General features: G+C 51.8%; 2 protein-coding genes across 3 annotated transcripts in view; both read right to left on the reverse strand.

The window, feature by feature from the left end:
• Nucleotides 1-144: 144 nt before the first annotated feature.
• senp2 (SUMO specific peptidase 2) lies at nucleotides 145-6,327 on the reverse strand. Its single transcript, XM_084675266.1, has 16 exons — nucleotides 5,503-6,327; nucleotides 4,788-4,849; nucleotides 4,541-4,653; nucleotides 4,391-4,463; nucleotides 3,968-4,233; nucleotides 3,761-3,867; nucleotides 3,484-3,569; nucleotides 3,278-3,335; nucleotides 3,122-3,191; nucleotides 2,819-2,965; nucleotides 2,560-2,691; nucleotides 2,120-2,356; nucleotides 1,858-1,937; nucleotides 1,641-1,725; nucleotides 1,386-1,481; nucleotides 145-1,105 (listed from the first exon to the last, which is right to left on the reverse strand). Exons 1-16 carry the CDS (start codon nucleotides 5,673-5,675, stop codon nucleotides 1,043-1,045), a joined length of 1,848 nt encoding a protein of 615 aa, XP_084531392.1. The 5' UTR covers nucleotides 5,676-6,327; the 3' UTR covers nucleotides 145-1,042.
• A 459-nt stretch (nucleotides 6,328-6,786) lies between these two features.
• The window catches only part of pcnt (pericentrin), a 30,073-nt gene continuing 20,027 nt past the window's right edge, over nucleotides 6,787-16,832 (reverse strand). For both annotated transcript variants that reach the window (XM_084675268.1, XM_084675267.1), the window contains 21 exons: nucleotides 16,464-16,637; nucleotides 16,089-16,241; nucleotides 15,784-15,972; nucleotides 14,155-15,126; nucleotides 13,170-13,340; nucleotides 12,869-13,046; nucleotides 12,421-12,758; nucleotides 12,225-12,327; nucleotides 11,961-12,133; nucleotides 11,605-11,865; nucleotides 11,309-11,448; nucleotides 11,010-11,139; nucleotides 10,095-10,898; nucleotides 9,663-9,872; nucleotides 9,278-9,493; nucleotides 8,926-9,152; nucleotides 8,753-8,835; nucleotides 8,505-8,649; nucleotides 8,213-8,340; nucleotides 7,526-7,687; nucleotides 6,787-7,253 (listed from right to left, as the gene is read on the reverse strand). In XM_084675268.1, coding sequence (XP_084531394.1) covers nucleotides 7,210-7,253; nucleotides 7,526-7,687; nucleotides 8,213-8,340; nucleotides 8,505-8,649; nucleotides 8,753-8,835; nucleotides 8,926-9,152; nucleotides 9,278-9,493; nucleotides 9,663-9,872; nucleotides 10,095-10,898; nucleotides 11,010-11,139; nucleotides 11,309-11,448; nucleotides 11,605-11,865; nucleotides 11,961-12,133; nucleotides 12,225-12,327; nucleotides 12,421-12,758; nucleotides 12,869-13,046; nucleotides 13,170-13,340; nucleotides 14,155-15,126; nucleotides 15,784-15,972; nucleotides 16,089-16,241; nucleotides 16,464-16,637 — 5,001 coding nt within the window. In that variant the 3' untranslated portion in view covers nucleotides 6,787-7,209. The remainder of the gene's footprint in view (nucleotides 7,254-7,525; nucleotides 7,688-8,212; nucleotides 8,341-8,504; nucleotides 8,650-8,752; nucleotides 8,836-8,925; nucleotides 9,153-9,277; nucleotides 9,494-9,662; nucleotides 9,873-10,094; nucleotides 10,899-11,009; nucleotides 11,140-11,308; nucleotides 11,449-11,604; nucleotides 11,866-11,960; nucleotides 12,134-12,224; nucleotides 12,328-12,420; nucleotides 12,759-12,868; nucleotides 13,047-13,169; nucleotides 13,341-14,154; nucleotides 15,127-15,783; nucleotides 15,973-16,088; nucleotides 16,242-16,463; nucleotides 16,638-16,832) is intronic.

Consider the following 16,832-nt stretch of genomic DNA (forward strand, 5'->3'; position numbering starts at 1 on the left):
CATAACCGCATGTTTTACACTTAATATTAGTATTTCCCATGGATAAATGCTTTCACAACCAGTAGAACTGTTTTTCTTATTGCTTAGTAGTTGAGTAAATGTCTGTACTGCACAATCCAGGAATATGGAGCTCATTCAAATGACTAGTGTGAAAAAAGGCAATTCTGTTTATTAAAGATTGTAAGAATTAAAGACACACCAGCAAAACCCAAATAAATACTTCCACGTTGCCAAGGTTCCATAGTCTTTGACAGGGGTTTCAGAGATGGTCATGCATCACTACATACAAGCACACAACAGCTACAGCTATGCACACGCTCACACACATACACCCCTCTTCCAGTCCATGGATCAACTGCCAAACTCAGTCAAGCTGTTTGAGAAATATTCAAACACAAAACACTTCATATGCCAAATTGTCTTTTACAGAGTAAACATCTGCAACACTCCAAACAAATGTATTCCTCATCTGACTCCACATATAGCTTACAAAAATAAAGGGCCTATAGAATAATAACTTATACTTAACTTCTGTTCCACACAAAGCTGAAGTTTTATAATTACCTACAATAACACTGCAGAATATGTCAACGCTCATGCTTGGAGAGCTAATATAGACCAACTCAAGGCACTTAAGGCAGTGTTAGGGCAAATTCACAAACAAAATACAATCGATCTACATGAGAACATAAATTAGCCATTTGGTCAGTGCTAATACTAGTCCAGGCCATCAATCTCAACTAAATTAAAGATGGTTCTAGCCAGGGAATGACTTTATTTCTATAGACATTTCAGCATTAAGACTATGTTTTTTCTAGGCCCAGACAACTCCTTCCTCCCAGTCCAGCAGGCTGTAGCCTGGAGGGTGCTGGGACTCCCCAACGGCATTCCTCATCCAATCCCTTTCTTCAGAAGCGTTGCTCCTGTTCATTGCTGTTGCCCTTTTTGGCATCTCGTTGTCTTATCTACATTGGCTGTCCATTCGTACAGTTTATATAGTCGTCTCCCAAAAGGGTTTGTAGTATTGAGATAATAGAGATGTCTACAGCAGCCTCTGGTTTAGAATCTCCCAAATCATCAACTTCCTGAAAAGGGGCATGTGACACTAAAGGATAGGGGGGAAAAAAGAAAAAAGATCAGTGTTTAGATGGGTTAGCATTAATTAGTTAGGGCCAATGCATAGCCATGTGCATGTAAGCAGTCTTAGATCACAACCCAACTATAGGATGCAGCTATTTCTGAAAGACACACAACGACTTCCCAGTTTGCTTCATCCAATTTGACAGGTGTGAAAACAAATCGGTCATCCAAGTGGTTGTATTTCACTTTCAAATGGCCGCCTGCTTGCTAGACTTGTGATTGGCAGGTTTGGGGTGAGTGGGTACCTGTCTGAAGGTGAGGGGGCGTCCCTGGGAGATGTAGTCAGCATATTTACAGGCAAACACTCCACAGTCACTACCATTCTTCTGCTGGGGAATCTCCTACATGGACACCAAAAATAGAATGACAGGCTGCACACCATACACAGTATGATACACCAGGAGGTAGACATTTTGCCGTGTGCGCACGTTCGTACCACCCCCAACCTGGTGTTTTTGTTAGTTAGGTGCATTAAACCACACGGAAAGGTCCCAACTTACACTGGGCCTCATGCTGCCTATGAACCACTTGGAGATGTCCATCTCTCGCTCCTTCTTGCTCCTGTGCTCCTCCTTCAGGTAGAGCCTGACAGACACACACACACACATTCTTCATGTGCTATACGTCGCTCTGGATCACAATTTGTTTTCATATGAATTAAAATGAAATGAAGTATAAAAGGTTACTGAAACTTCAGACAGTACAATGAGGACTCACAGTAACGTGCTGCAGATGTCATCGTGTCTCTGCCCCATAGAGTCATAAGACCTCACTGACCTGGACTTGAAATCCACCACCTGGAGAGAGAGATTTTATACTGACTGTCACATTTCTTACCCTGACAAGTGACTCCTTAACATGATTCCACTGAAGTTCACCTCGTTGTGTGTTTTAACATACAGGCCAATGACAACAACTCTCGCCTAACGCCCTCTAGTGGAGAGCATCTGTAAAGCGTATGAGTGCAAAACGGACTCACCGCCAGAGACCAGTGGACTCCCAGGTGCAGGGGGACCAGCAGGACTTCGTACTGGAAGAGGTCCACAGCTTTGGTCCAGCGCCTCACAGCAGGGTGCCCTCCCGGCTGCCCCCCTCCCCCCGCCCCCCCGCCCCGCAGCTTGGGGAAGAAGAAGGTGCTGAAGGCGTAGACCCGGAGCCCCCCCGACCCCTGGGCAGAGCTCTGCGCCGCCACCAGGGACAGGTAGAAGTTGATCACCTGAGGGGGGGGGGGGGAGAGAGAGAGAGAGAGAGAGAGAGAGAGAACTGAAGTTGTTTCCCTGCCCAAGAGTTCCTACATACCAAGAGTTCCTACATTCCAATGACTCGTCTCGATGACTCATTGGATCATTAAAGCATCAGAGACCTGCGTTACTGCTTTGGAACAGTGTTCCTGTTTCCTCCCCTGCTAGGGACACGCACCTCATCGTTGAGCCAGCTCGTCTCCTGCAGCGTCGCCAGGTCTCGCTGGGTGATGCGGAGTTTGAAGGCGGAGCTTAACACCAGGTTAGGATCTCTCTGAGCCAGAGCGCGGCTCACCTCCGCCGCCATCTCCTGACACACACACACACACACACCAATATGTAGGACAGGGAGGACAAGGGGACAAAGCCTCTACGACATTGGACTTCCTTCTCCACACACGCCGTGTTTACGCGTCGTCCACACATGCCGATCTCACCTTGGTCAGTCTAGGGAGGTCCTCGTCGCTGTGGCGTGCGTGTGTGGTATGTGTAGCGTGTGTGTCGGTCTGTGCCAGCGCCGGGGTGTCCCTGTCCTGCAGATTGAGCCGAGCAGCGACCTCGGCAGACAGGTCCGCCTCCGCCTGCTGCTCGTGTCGGAGGGGAAGAGAAGCTTCAGAACACCTTTGTGGGCCGTCGTCGAATTGGAACAGTCAATGGACTGGCACAGGCAGTTTGGCACGTGAAAGGCTGTCACTGTGATCCGTTTATTGTGTGTGTGTGTGTGTGTGTGAGTAACTTACGGTGGCCCCGCTGGCAGCCTGCGTGTCCACAGATCCAGTCAAAGTTTTATTGATCCACATCTCCCCTCTCCTAGGCACAGTGGGTCACGCAGAGACACGGGTTACAACCGCACGACGTCAGACCCAGAGTCCCAAACCCACACGGACTAAACTCACCTGTCTTTAGTCTGCTTGGCTGAGGACACGTCCCTCCACATGAACACACTGGAGGGGGCTGGGGAGAGAGGGGGGAAAGAAGATGGGGAGAGACTAAACATCACCAGCGTTAGTCGTGTTTAGGAGAAGTGTGTGTGTGGGGGGGGAGGGGCCAGGACCAGGCAGGTGGAGGGACAGACACGGAGGTGTGTCACAGGGGGCTTTACCTCTCAGGGGCCCGGCCTTCATGGCTGCAGACTCACTAGTTCTTCCAGGCAAAGCAGGTCTGTGTGCGTCCTGTGAAAGTGGCACACTGGGGAGAGAACAGGATCAGACCTCCGCATAAAGCCTCCCTCCCCTAAATCTTTTTGTGCCTGGAAAGTTTTTTATGTATTTACATAACACATACCTGAAAACGATCTATACAGTACAATTGAGATGAACCACCCACACGCTTGTGAATTGACATCAAAATGGCTAGGGATGTAGTAGGCTTCTACTCACCCTTGTGGCTTGGTGCGATTGAAGGGTAACGGTTGACTCTTGCTGTACTTCTCAGACACCATCTCCACCAGCCGTCTGTAGTGTTCCCGGTCACTCTCCTTCAAAGCCTGGGCACAGGAAAGGAAGACCAAAACGATAGCCAGAGGTTATTGCTATAAAAATAGCCATTTCTATCTGATGTCTCCAGACCAGCTAAATGTGACTCACCTGCTCCACCGCCAGGCAGGTTCTGTGGCCGCGGTGGGCTCCAGAGCCTGGGCCCACCGGGTCGGCGTTGGAGGTCCCGGTACCGGCCCCCACGGACGACCAGGAGGGAAGCCGTTGAACGGAGCGCCGGCGGGGGTTCTCTCTTTCCTTCCCTCTCTCGGGGACTGCAGTTGAGGCCTGTTTCCTCAGCAGAGGCGGGGTAGAGCTCGGGAACATGTTCACCCCTCCCTTTTCCCTCTCACACAGTCCAGTGGCTGGCTGCTTATCTGCAGGGGTGGTGGTGGGGCAGAAAGAAGAAGAGAGAGACGAGGATGGAGCGAGAGGGGGTGAGGAGGGTGATCGAGAAGAGAGGAAGGTATGGAGATGCAGCCTGATTCACTTGAACTGTAAAGGAGTATTGCAATCAAAGCCTTCTTTATGTACCCATCATCCATTCAGAGCTACTTGTCCATGATGTGTTGAGTTCATCTATCCCCATCAGGGCGACAGGGCCAATCTAGAGAAGACAAAACAGCAATTATGTAAATGAATGTTGAATGTTTCAGAAAGAAAGTGGACACATTTCCCCCATACCTGAATATCTGCATAGTGACTGTGCTTCTTTCCACCGGGGGATGGAGGACGATGCAGTCTGAACAATCTTGCTACCCCAGCCACTGTTTTCTTCACAAAGCTGAGAACTACATCTGGACATAAAATATTTTTTGATTGGTTTCTCGAATCCGTACATTATTAAAGGGAAAGGGACATTATTATTTGTGTTTGAGGTGTTGTAAGGCATACTTTTCTGTTGACGGGGATCTTAATATTGATCATCTACCTCTTTTCTGCCTTTTGATCTCCACTTGGTCGTTTTGGGCAACATTATCTGCGGCATGAACACTGGGACAAAACAACATTATCTTACACACTAAAAACTTCAGGTCCTTCGAATCGTACCATTAGACTTGGCTCAGATTCAAACTCAAAGAGAACTGACATTACAATTCCTTTGGCATTATCTAACACAGGAAACTGAACCGTTTAAGATGTTGCACTTGATTGATGCTGTGATCTTTGTTGCTTACTATGTAATATTGTAGTTGAGATGGCTATGTAGTAGCATACCGTTCCTTGGATACAGCCACCTAACTACTGTTAGATCTTCGCACTTTGGATATCTGAATTCTGTACTTTTTGAATGTCGCTCTGGATAAGTCTGCTCAAATGAATAAACTGTACAGTATTTTGCCACCGTGACAGGACATGGGAATAAGTGCATTAACACGATATTCCCATAGACTAGAAGTCAACGTAACGTTAGCGTATCGAGCTAGTTGCGTTCATTAAGAACAACTCTCCCACGTTTCATTTCATTTTCTTGTTGGGCTAACTTGATAAGGTCATTTATAGCTAGTGCTAGCTACATTATTATTGAATAAGACAGTTACTAGCTCGATAGCATTAACGTTTCATTAGAGTATTGTACTAACCCAGGAAGGTTTGCTGCTAGGCTAGCTAACTTGCTGAGTTGGGAGACAATACCTCAATCCTACCTCTGATAGTTCCTCTTAGCCGGTCTGGCGTGACTTTCCTGCCGCTGCACTTTCGCAGTTGCTGCCGCTGGCGTGTGTATCTCCCTGGTAACGTTAGCAGGCCACCCCGTGGGTTTCTGCCCGTCAACGGGCTCAAAGAGCGATGTTATTCCGTCAACTATCCATCCGTACATCCCAGACAAATACGATAAAATGGAAACACGGTCCTCTAAAGGGGCCAGGTCTATTCGTTGTTTAAAAGTCAAGCTAGTGATGGTATTTGATCTACGACACAAGAAAGCTAACGTGGTGTAGCCGTCCAGCTAGCTTGTCTAATTCGCAGGTTCGCGAAGAGCGTCATTCGCTAAATCAGCCAGCCAAACACGCGTCTCCTCCTGGCCTGCCTGCTCAAGTGGCCTTCAATAAACGTCTGCTGATTGAGATACGGAGAGTCTCAATGGTCAATATTCTTTTTTTCCGTAATGCATTTTAAATCTGCTTTCATAGTTGTATTCTGTAAGTGGGACTTTCAACGCCATTTTTGATCCCCCTTAAAGCTTACATAATATGATTGCAGATTGAACCTGATGTAAACTGACGTTCTCATTAACATCCATGCAAATAGCCTATATAGCTGACTTCAACTTGGCGGCCCATGCAGCAAACAAGTTTCTCTCAACAAGTCTTACCAATTTTCAGTATACACTTTAGTTACAGCAGAGCTGCACAGTTTGATCCAATGTGAACCAAGTCCTTTGAACCAAATTAATGTGATCAACTTGCATCAAATTGTATTTGTATAGCCCTTATGACAGGCAATTTCAGGGCTTCACAGATCCACACAGAACAGCACCAAATAAAAATAGCTGACTGCACGCATGCCACCGGTGTAGCTAATATCATTAGGGTCCTCTGTTTTACTCTCCTCCACTCTTCTCATGCCTTTCTGCCCTCTTCTGCTGTCTACTTGTCTAATAAGGTTAAATTTGATGTGAAAGTTGTGTGAAGTGAAGTTAATTCTCTCGCATTACAAATAGTTGACCAAGCAACCAGTAGGGTCATTAAATAATGTAGTTGCACCATAAACGTTTCCTATTGTAAAACAACTTGGAGAAAGCATTTATTTCCCTTCAAAACTTCGGGGCATAGCTCGACTCTGAGCAACTGGCTATCTGAATCTTCTCAGGCATCTTTTTCTTCCTTTTTTTGAATAGCTTTGACAATTATAAACCACTACGGCCTATGCCTACCTATGCTACCTTCAAGTAAACAAATACTTTTCAATAGAATGTTAAATAACAACACTTTGATAATCAGACAAATATTTATTGACTTTTTTGATAAAAATGCCAGTATTATAAAATGTTTAAAAAAAAGACTACCACTGTGTGTGAACACCGTGACTAGTATTGATGTTGGAATTCCAGTGCAAGTACTTTACACATTCATACATATTGATAAACAGTATAAAACACGAGTATAAAAACAGTTAACACTATCTTTAAAAAACAACAACATTCATCTTGTGAGGATCCTTAGGGGTCATATTTGCAGCTTTGGCAGACCATAGAAAAATCAGCATATAAAACAACATAGAAAATAATTTATTTAAAAAAAACAACACCATTATAATCAAACAAAACATTTACCATGAACAATTCTCTTGTACATTGATGAACACAGTTGGATATGATCCAGGGCCACTCGGGATATTGGGAGACATTTTGTTCAGTGGTCAGACTTCTTAGGGTTGGAAAGGAGAGTCACAGAACCTTAAAGGAGACAGAGTAATAATATTACAACCAGTTCAGAGAACAAGCACACCTTTCCATACCTGCTCATCCTACACGCACCCCCCATCCTCAGTCAGTTCTAACAGTATCGAAGAAACACCCAAGGAGTTAAACAATGTCTTAACCACCTCAATCGAGGTCATCTGATGAATACAGAAAAGACTCTTCCCCCAGTGACTGAAAACACAAGCCTTCGTGGTTCCTCTGGGCTGGTTAGGTAGAGTGGGTGGGTGTGTTCCACTCACGCTCACCTGGGCCGTTCAGGTAGAGGGGGGACAGGCAGCTCAGGTACAGCCAAGTCCTATTCTCTTGCAGCCACCGCTGCCGATAGCCAATCATATCAGGGGAGCAGGTGGCCTGACCATGCCTCCTCCTGTCCCCTCTGGGAGGCAGGGATAAAGACTCCTTGCTAACTGGGTTGGGAGATATTGTGAATGAATACAGTTACCCATGAATAGGCAATAGCAATTCTCCACTCATGTTTGAAGGGTGCCCAGCTCTTTAAGGTTGGCTTTCAAATCCTCATGATTTGGCCCATGAGCCTCACTCCAAACGAACCAACACCGTCTTGTGTAATCAGTCACGATCAGTCTAAGGCTACAGGCCCGAATCACTTGAGTAGTCATTGATTGGAATTCAGTAGGGCTGCCTTCATTTTCGGTCACTTGATGATCACTGAAGAGTGTCTTGATTACACAGGCAGGTCTCCATCAGTGCCCTCTTCACCCTGGGGATTGTGGGTAGTGACTGTGTTCGACCCCAACAAATTCAATAACCCTCCTCATCTTTTACCCAGTGATATGTGACATTGCTTCTTCATACTGCTCCACCAAGGGTGCATTCTTGCAGCTTGTGTAGCCTCAATCACTCACCCCAGGTGACTCATCAACACCCCCCCGCCCCCCCCTCTCCTTCCTTCCTTTCCTTCCCTCCCTCACCTGGTTGTCCTCCCCCCAGCCGTTGCTGGACCTTCTCTAGGTGGTTGATATACTCAGTCAGTGACCGCTCGGCGTCCTGGGATGTCCCTACAGAGCGCTCGGAGATCACGGTGGAGTTGGCGTATCCCCTTAGGAGCAAAGTACAAACACAATTAAATGATAAAGTTATGAACAAGTTATCCCCAGAGAGACCCGTGTAGTACATCAAGCATCACAAAACGGCTGTCCTAAATGGAATTCACTTCTTCCATGATATTCCAAATGGAGATGGATAAACGCAAGCATGCTGTACCTGTTGTGTAGACGGAAGGGCGATTTCATTGGTGGAACTAGGGTTGAGACCACCCCCATATGGGTGGGGCTACCATCTCTCGTGGGCGGGGAACAGTTTTGTTTGGCTCCAGGATGCTGCTGTCTCAATACCTCTGTCCTGGATCCTGTTAGAAAGACACGCAGACAGTTACATTGAGCCAAAGGCTTTTTAATGAAACACTTAGCCTGGCCATTTTCAGTTTGAGCAAAAAAACCGCATAAGCTGACCTTGTGCGTATCCGTTGACAGTGCTAGATGTGGACACGCTCCTCCTGATAGCTTTCTGCCACTTCCTGGTCAAGAACCTCAGTCTGAAAGAGAGAGACATGGTGGGTTACCTGACTGAAGTCATAACAACTGCTGGTACATCTCTCCCCTACTTCTAACACACACACACACACCTTGAAATGGCGACAACTGCTCGTACAGCAGCTCTGAAGCGTGTGAGGGGTCTGCGTTGGCCAGATAGCGGGGGTGAGGGGTGCGCCCCCATGCGGGCGATCAGACACAGCGTGGCCTGCTCACAGTCCTGGAAGCCCCCCAGCAGCAGCAGCAGGTAGCGCTTCTGGTACACCAGAGACTTCCGGAAACTCTCTGCCCTCAGGTAGCGCTCGTACAGGCGCTGCACCTGCACGCGGGAGGGAAACACAGGGCCCGTCATGAAGAGACGACCTCAACAGCACTTACTTGGAGTAGGAGCAGAACATTGAAACCATGGTCGACAAGTACGATGTGCGCACGCGCACGCACTACCTTGCTGTTGTTGATATCAGCAGCCACGGCGGGTCTGTTCCCCGTTTCCGCAGTGACCTTGGCGAGCTGGCTCTCTGAGCGGCGGAGCTGTCGCTCCAGGCCCCCCAGGGTCTGCTTGAGAGACACCCTCTCCCCGCTCAGCTCCGCCACGCGACCCGACAGCTCAGAGTTCTCCTTCAGCAGCTTCTCCACCAACGCCGAGGAAGACGACGACGACTGGGAGGGAAGGAGCGAGAGAAAGAAAAGAGATTGTTGCATTATCCCCCCCCCAGTTCAACCAAGAAACTCCTTAAAACGGCATCCCCCCCCACAACTGACATCCTAGCGATGCCAAACATTCAACCAAATCTTATCTACCCCCTGACATCCTAACGCCCGTGTGTACCTGGTGGTTCAGCAGAGGGGTGCCGGCCTGCGCGGCGCCAGCCTGGGTGCCGCCGTGTGGTCGCGGGGCTCCTCCGGGGAGGGCGGTGAGGGAGCTGGCGGCCAGTCTCTGGGAGGCCATCTCTCTCTCCTCCCTCTCCAGCTCAGCCAGAGTCTGCTGCAGCTCCCGCATGCGCTGCTGGTCCTGCTGCCTCAGCAGTGCCAGCTCGCTCTGGACACGGGGGGGGGGGGGAACAAGGGAACGCGCCAGGCGCCAAACAGGGGAAGTTTAGGGAGCTATTCTGGATGCCCTTCAACTTCAACTACATCAACACTGAAGGGGAAATCAGCAAGCCCTTTAACAACAACACAAGCTTTTAGAGATCATCTCAGCTATCAATGAAGGGGGTGGAGACCGGTTTGAATGCGTGTTCTGGCAGGACAGACGTCTCACCAGCTTTTCGCTGGTCCTCTGGTGTCGCCGCTCTCTCTCCGCCTGCTCCTGCCTCTCCCTCCTCCTCTCCCTCTCCCTCTGCTCCTCCCTCTCTCGCTCCTTCTCCCTCAGCTGCTGCAGCCTCTCCTTCAGCTCCCGGAGCTCCGCCCCTTGGCGGGCGGCGCGCTCGCGCTCCGCCTCCAGCGCGCCGCCCGCCTCCTGCCTCTGCTCCGTCAGGGCGGCGGCGGCGACGCGGAGGCGGGCCGTGGCCTCCTGCTCTCTCAGGGACTCCTCCCTCCTCCTCCGGTCCTCCTCCTCGCCCTTCCTGCGGCACTGCAGCAGCTCTGCCCTCAGCTTATCCGTCATGGCGGCGAGCTCCTCCCCTTGCCTCCTCTCCTGCTCCAGCTGGGAGCGCATGTCGGAGAGGAACTTCCTGTCTCGGGTGGCGTCGGCCTCCTGCCGGCGGGCGATCTCTTCGAGTTGCCGGCAGGAGCGCTCCCGCTCCTCGTCCAGCTTCCTGTGGGCGTCGGCAATCTGAGAACGGGTGTCGACTAAGCTTGACTCCATCTCTCTGACCAGATTCTCCTGTCGGGCCCTGTCCTGTGATTGGGCCTCCTGTTGACGGGCGGAACGCTGCCGCTCCTCCTCCAGGTCCTTGTGGGCGTCGGCTAACCGTTTGTCGAGCTGCGATTGGAGTAGGAGGCCTCGGGAGTGCTCGATCTGAAGCTCTCGTCTGAGGTTGCTGACGGTCACCTTCTCCTGCTCCAGTTGACTCTTGAGGGACACGACCTCTGACCCCTGCTGCTCCAGAGAAACACACAGTGCCTGGGAGGACAGACGGCATCGGTCATGGCCCGTCTAACACAAACACATCGATGTAGTGTATGCATGTGTGTGTGTGTGTAAGAGAGTAATAAAAAGTATGTGTGTGCATGCCTGTCGTCGCTCCTCTTCCTCCGTCCCCCGGCGGAGTGTGTGTGCCTTCTCCTGCTCCAGTTCCAGCTGGACATCTTGGACTCGGCTCTGTTCCTTCCTCAGAGCCTCCTCGCACTCCCCCACAGCCAGCCTGGGGAGAACACACATCACACACACCGTCACATACACAACACAGACACACAACAACACACAGAGCTACTCTACACATGGAGGTACACACACTCCAGACAGACCGTCGCTGACATGCTCACGAGTGTTTGGGGTGTAGAGAGAGAGAGAGAGAGAGATAGAAAGTGGACCTGAGCTGATGGATCTGGTTGTGTAGCTCCTGCAGTGTGTTGTGGGCGGAGTTCAGCTGTTCCCGGCTGTGCTCTAGCTCCTCCCTCAGCTGGAGCTCCACCTGTCCGTTAGGCCACGCCCCTTCTCCTCTGCTGTCAGGCTGAAACACACACACACAGTGTTTGAGTGCCTTTGTGGGATGCCTCTGTTTTTAGTTCCTCCAATATTAACACAGAGACTGAACTGCCTAGCGAGCAGTACAATGTTGCTGCCGCTATATGGCTACTGTTAATTAAACACAGTAGAACAGACTGACCTGTGGTTCCCTCTGTGCCATGCGGCAGAGAAGTTCCCTGAGCGCGATCACCGTTTCCTGAAGCGCCCTCTTTTCCTCATGCCAGCCCAGGGGAGGGACCGAGGCCTGGTCCAATGGGAGGCCTTTACCCTCTGAAGGACACATGGTCTGCTCCAGTAAGGTTTTGGTGTCTGAGAGGCGGGGCAGGGACGAGGAAGCGGCCGGGCGCTGCGACAGAGCGAGGACCCTGCAGCTCTCCTGGTACACCCTCTTCAGCAGGCCCTGGAGGGGGAGCAGGGTTCATGTCGGCTGCTCAGAATATCACTGCGCCTGGCTGCCCGTCTGCGTCTATAGCCTGTGCGTCAGAGTGCACCTACCTGCAGTTCAGGAGACAGCAGCTCGTCGCTGTAGCTCATGCTGCCCGCAGCGCTGTCCGTGTTGGCGGCGGGGTTCATGCCTCGACAGCGCAGGTACTCGATGAACTGGGCGTCCAGTCGCTCCGTCTGCTCCAGCTCCACCCTCAGCCTCAGCCCCAGCTCAGAGCTCACGTCTGTTTGGAGAAGCGCACGGGGTGGGGTTTACTTAACATGTCAGGAAACGTCGCATTCCAAAACCGCAGCGGCCCACACGGACACACGTACTGCTGCCATATCCGTCGCTGGCCCACTCGGGGGCGGAGAGGGAGGAGGTGGAGCCCAGAGGAGAGGAAGGAGCCGTCAGGTCCAGGTTCTCCAACTCGTGCACCTGAGGGAGAGACAGAGCGACATATTGAACCGTCCCAAAGGTTGAAAGAGTCAACTGACAGCAACAAGGGGAGGTTGGAAGGAGTTCACTTACTTTATCAGCATCTAGAGAGTCCAGCATGGAGAAGTTATCGGAGGCCGAGACAGAGCCTGGAGAGCGGGTACTGCGTGTGGTCGGTTCCGGGGTGATGGTCCTGGACCGAGATGGGTCTGGCCTGCCCCTGGTGGAGGCCTTGTTGGGTTGGGGCTCCAGCCCCGTGCAGTTCAGGGCACTTAACTCAGAGAGATGGGAACCCTGGAGAAGCGAGGTGTGAAACCCCCCTCGGATCTTGTCCTCGGAACACTCCAGTCTTCGGAGAACCTCCGGGGAGCTCAGCGAAGCTTCGTCCCGAGACCCACACACAACCTCCTCAAACCCAGGACGAGAAAGGTCTGGAGGAGACAAAACGTCAACAAAAAAACACTCAACATCCAAATCCATCTATATCAGTAACATAACTTGTCCCAATGTCCCAGTTTGCATGTGTCGGCACGCGTTTAACCTTTCTGTGAGTATGACTGGCCGTGAGGGGGCGTGGCCTGTTGCCTGAGCTGGAGCAGCTCTCTCTGCTGATAGGCCAGCTCCTCCTCCTGCACCGCCAGGTCCTCCTGCAGGCCCCGCAGCTCCACCTTCAGACGCTGGTTGTAGGTCTCGAGGTCGGCGAGGGCGCGGTCTTTGGTCTGAGTGACGGGCAAAACGGAAGCCAGTCAACCTCTGACGGCGCTCGTCTTTCTGGCGTCGGCACAGGATAGTGACACGCCACAAGGTGTTTCTATCGCATGAGACAGAAGGATAGAGCGTACCTGGCCTTCCTCCTTCAGTTTCTCGGCTCTCTCAGTACTGCAGCTTAGCCCCTCCTTCACGGCGGCTAACTCCGCCCTCAGGGCCTGGTGCTCCGCCCCCAGCCGGGCAAGCTCCGCCTCCCTCTGTCGGAGCGCCGCGTCTGCCTTGGCGAGGGTGGCCTCGGCGTGAGTCTGGAACAGACACCACGAGGATCAGCATCACCCATGTGAGATTGGAAAACAGCAATACAACAACTAGCTATTCTATCAGCGATACATGTATTTACATTACATTTACATTTAGTCATTTAGCAGACACTCTTATCCAGAGCGACTTACAGTAAGCTCAGGGACATTCCCCCCCAAGGCAAGTAGGGTGAAGTGCCTTGCCCAAGGACACAACGTCATTTGGCACGGCGGGGAATCGATCTGGCAACATTCTGATTACGAGCCCGACTCCCTCACCGCTCAGCCATCTGACCCCCATTTACGTTTCTAATGAGAGCTATCTGTGTTGCAGACGTCAGCCATCATTTCAAGTTGTTATTTTTTGACTTCATAAATGAGTTAAGAAAAATGTAAAGCAGGCAAAGCAGAACTCCGTGCTGAAACCCCTCTCCAACCACAACTATTCCTTACCTCAGCTCACCAGCACTCTGCTCTACGTGGCACAGTAAAGGACATTTAAAACAGACTTGTTTGTTTATGTTTTTCGCAATTCTGCTCAATGAGAAACCTCCTCCTTGCTTCCTCTTTGCAATGTCACTTCCTCTGTGAGCAAAATTGTGGGCAACGGCCGAGATATTCTCAGCATCCCTCCCTCTTTCTTCCCTTTACTGCCCTCTTTTTCTCTCATACCCTCATTACAGTCCCACCCCTCTGTTCTAACTAGATCCAGCTGTGGTAGGGTAATGAGCTCACCGCCTGCCTCTGAGGCAGAGTAATGCTAGCTTACTGGGCTGAACAGCACTCCTCTACAGGGTTTTGGGCCATTCTTTCCACTCACCAGCACTTCCTTCTGAGACTCCTCCGGATTGGCTCCCCTCTCCTCCAACTGGAGGCTCAGTTCCTGGACGCGGGCTCGAAGCGAGGTCACATCCTGCCTCAAGCGTTCCCTTTCCTCCCGCAGCTGCCCTTCCCTCCTCCTCAGAGCCTCGCGCTCCGCGAGGAGCTCGGCCTTGACCGCTTCCATGGCGACCACCTCCGCCCTCCCCTCGGCGACGAGCTTCTCCGCGGCGACGACCTCCGCCCTCGCCTCCTGGACCCGTCTCTCGAGAGCGCGTGCGCTCTCCCTGAGCGACTGGGCTTCCCTCTCCCTCTCCCCGGCCCTCTCTGTCAGACTCGCCACCTCCTTCTCCTTCTCCTCCCCAGCCCTCTGAAGCTCCAGGACCAGGGAGTCCAGCTGAGTCCTCTCCCTCTGGAGGACACTCACCACCTCCACCTCCCCTCTCCTGGACTTCTCCTCCTCCAGCTCGGCCTCCTTCAGAGAGAGCAGGCGGGCCAGCTCCTCCGCCCTGTCCCTCTCCTCCCGCAGCCTCTTCCCCATCTCCGCCCCGTGGCCCCGGTACTCCTCCTCCTGGGTGTGCAGCAGCCGCTCCATGGCCTCCTTCTCCCCCGCCAGCGCCTCCACCTGGCCCTGGAGGGCGTCTGCGCGCGTGCGGAGGGAGCGCGAGGTGGAGGCGTGGAGGAGCCGCAGCTCCTGCTTCAGGCTGTGGCCTTCCCCTCTCCTCGGCGCCCCTCGGAGCGGGAGGTGAGGGGGCTCGGGGCTGGGCGAGGCCGAGGCGCTCACGCTGTCCCCGTCCTGGGAGTCGCTGACCTCGTGCAGGGCGGGGCCCGACGCGTTGAGCTCGGCCTGCAGCGTGCTGATGACCTCGTGGAGGCGCTCCTCCTCTTCCTGCTTGTCCTGGCGCAGCCTGATGAGGTCACAGTGCAGGTGCTCCACCTGAGAGTGCAGGTCCTCCAGCTCAGCCTCTGTGGTCTGGACAGAAGGGGGCAAGGAAAGAGTTACAATATTGGTCTTGCTCCAACTGCACTAACACTAGCCACAAAAATACACATCATTTATCTGAAGTGTGTATGTGTGTGTGGTAGGATCAACATGTGAAGGATGAGACATCAATGACATTACCCATGAGTGAATTTGCTCATGGACACCAACATGGGTCCAGCTTTGGCTCGCTAATGCATTACTGTGGATGGCAAGAGGATCTACATTTGGCCCCTAAATGGATGTGTGTGCTGAGTCAGTACTACTGACCATGTGGGTCCTGGATGTGTGTGCTGAGTCAGTACTACTGACCATGTGGGTCCTGGATGTGTGTGCTGAGTCAGTACTACTGACCATGTGGGTCCTGGATGTGTGTGCTGAGTCAGTACTACTGACCATGTGGGTCCTGGATGTGTGTGCTGAGTCAGTACTACTGACCATGTGGGTCCTGGATGTGTGTGCTGAGTCAGTACTACTGACCATGTGGGTCCTGGATGTGTGTGCTGAGTCAGTACTACTGACCATGTGGGTCCTGGATGTGTGTGCTGAGTCAGTACTACTGACCATGTGGGTCCTGGATGTGTGTGCTGAGTCAGTACTACTGACCATGTGGGTCCTGGATGTGTGTGCTGAGTCAGTACTACTGACCATGTGGGTCCTGGAGTTCTCCACTTCCTGCTCCAGGCGCTGGAGCTCCTGATTGAGGTGGTCAATCTCCTGGTTCTTCTCCTGCAGGAGAGCAGAGGGCAGGCTCTCCTCCTCCCCCTGCTCTCCCCTCTCCCTCTCATCCTCATCCTCCCTCTCTTCCTGGCGAAGAGTGAGACTGGACACGTTCTCCTGGAAACAGAAGGATCCGTTTACATCACTGGGAAGTTTTTTTGGATTTGAAGTGTGGCCATTTCAACCCAGCAACACATCTGGGTTTGGAAACACACGGACGCACGCACACAAACCTTCAGAGCAGCAATCTGATCCTGAAGCTGGCTGACATGATCTGCATTCTGATTGGTTAACACCTCCAGCTGTAGCGTAAGGTGTTTTAACTCAGCCTCTTTGATGGTCAAGTCTCTCTGGACCTGCTCCAGTTGGCCAAGCAGGTTCTCCACCTGGAGCGAATCACAAAACAGAACTCATGGAGCAACAAGTTCAGGAAAACAGATATATAGTCAATTTTAGTCACCGAGTGCACTTACACACTCTGACCAGACGGGGGCACAACATTCCTGACAATATCCCATTCACCAGCTTCAAAGCCACACGTGTGAGGTCACATGTTGTCGGGCCAAAGACTTGAACTAGAAAAGCTTTTCAACCAAACACACACACACCTGCCGTTCTCTGTCCTGGAGGTCCTGCTGGGTCGTGTCCAGCATGTCTCGCAGCTGCTGGGTGGGGTCCGGCTGGTTGTCATGGTAACGGTGTCTGGTCTCATCCAGTTTGGACTGCAGGGCTGAGATCTGGAGCCTGTTGGACAGCTGCTGTTGCTCCAGGGCCTGTTTGTCCTGAGAGACACACACAGAGACGCCCAGTTAGCGGTGAGGGATTCTCCTGGTAAGTGGCCGGTTATTCAAAACGTGCGTGTGTGTTGTGCACAACCACAGAGACTTAGACTGCTGAGACGATAAACTATCCGGGAGATGTGAGAGACAAAACGGTGAACAGCAGCACTCAGGGGTGCTTAATTCACCAAGGAAAAA

The sequence above is a fragment of the Hypomesus nipponensis genome, chromosome 3 (genome assembly GCF_054491055.1).
Source record: "Hypomesus nipponensis isolate SF chromosome 3, ASM5449105v1, whole genome shotgun sequence".
NCBI classification, from domain to species: Eukaryota; Metazoa; Chordata; class Actinopteri; order Osmeriformes; family Osmeridae; genus Hypomesus; species Hypomesus nipponensis.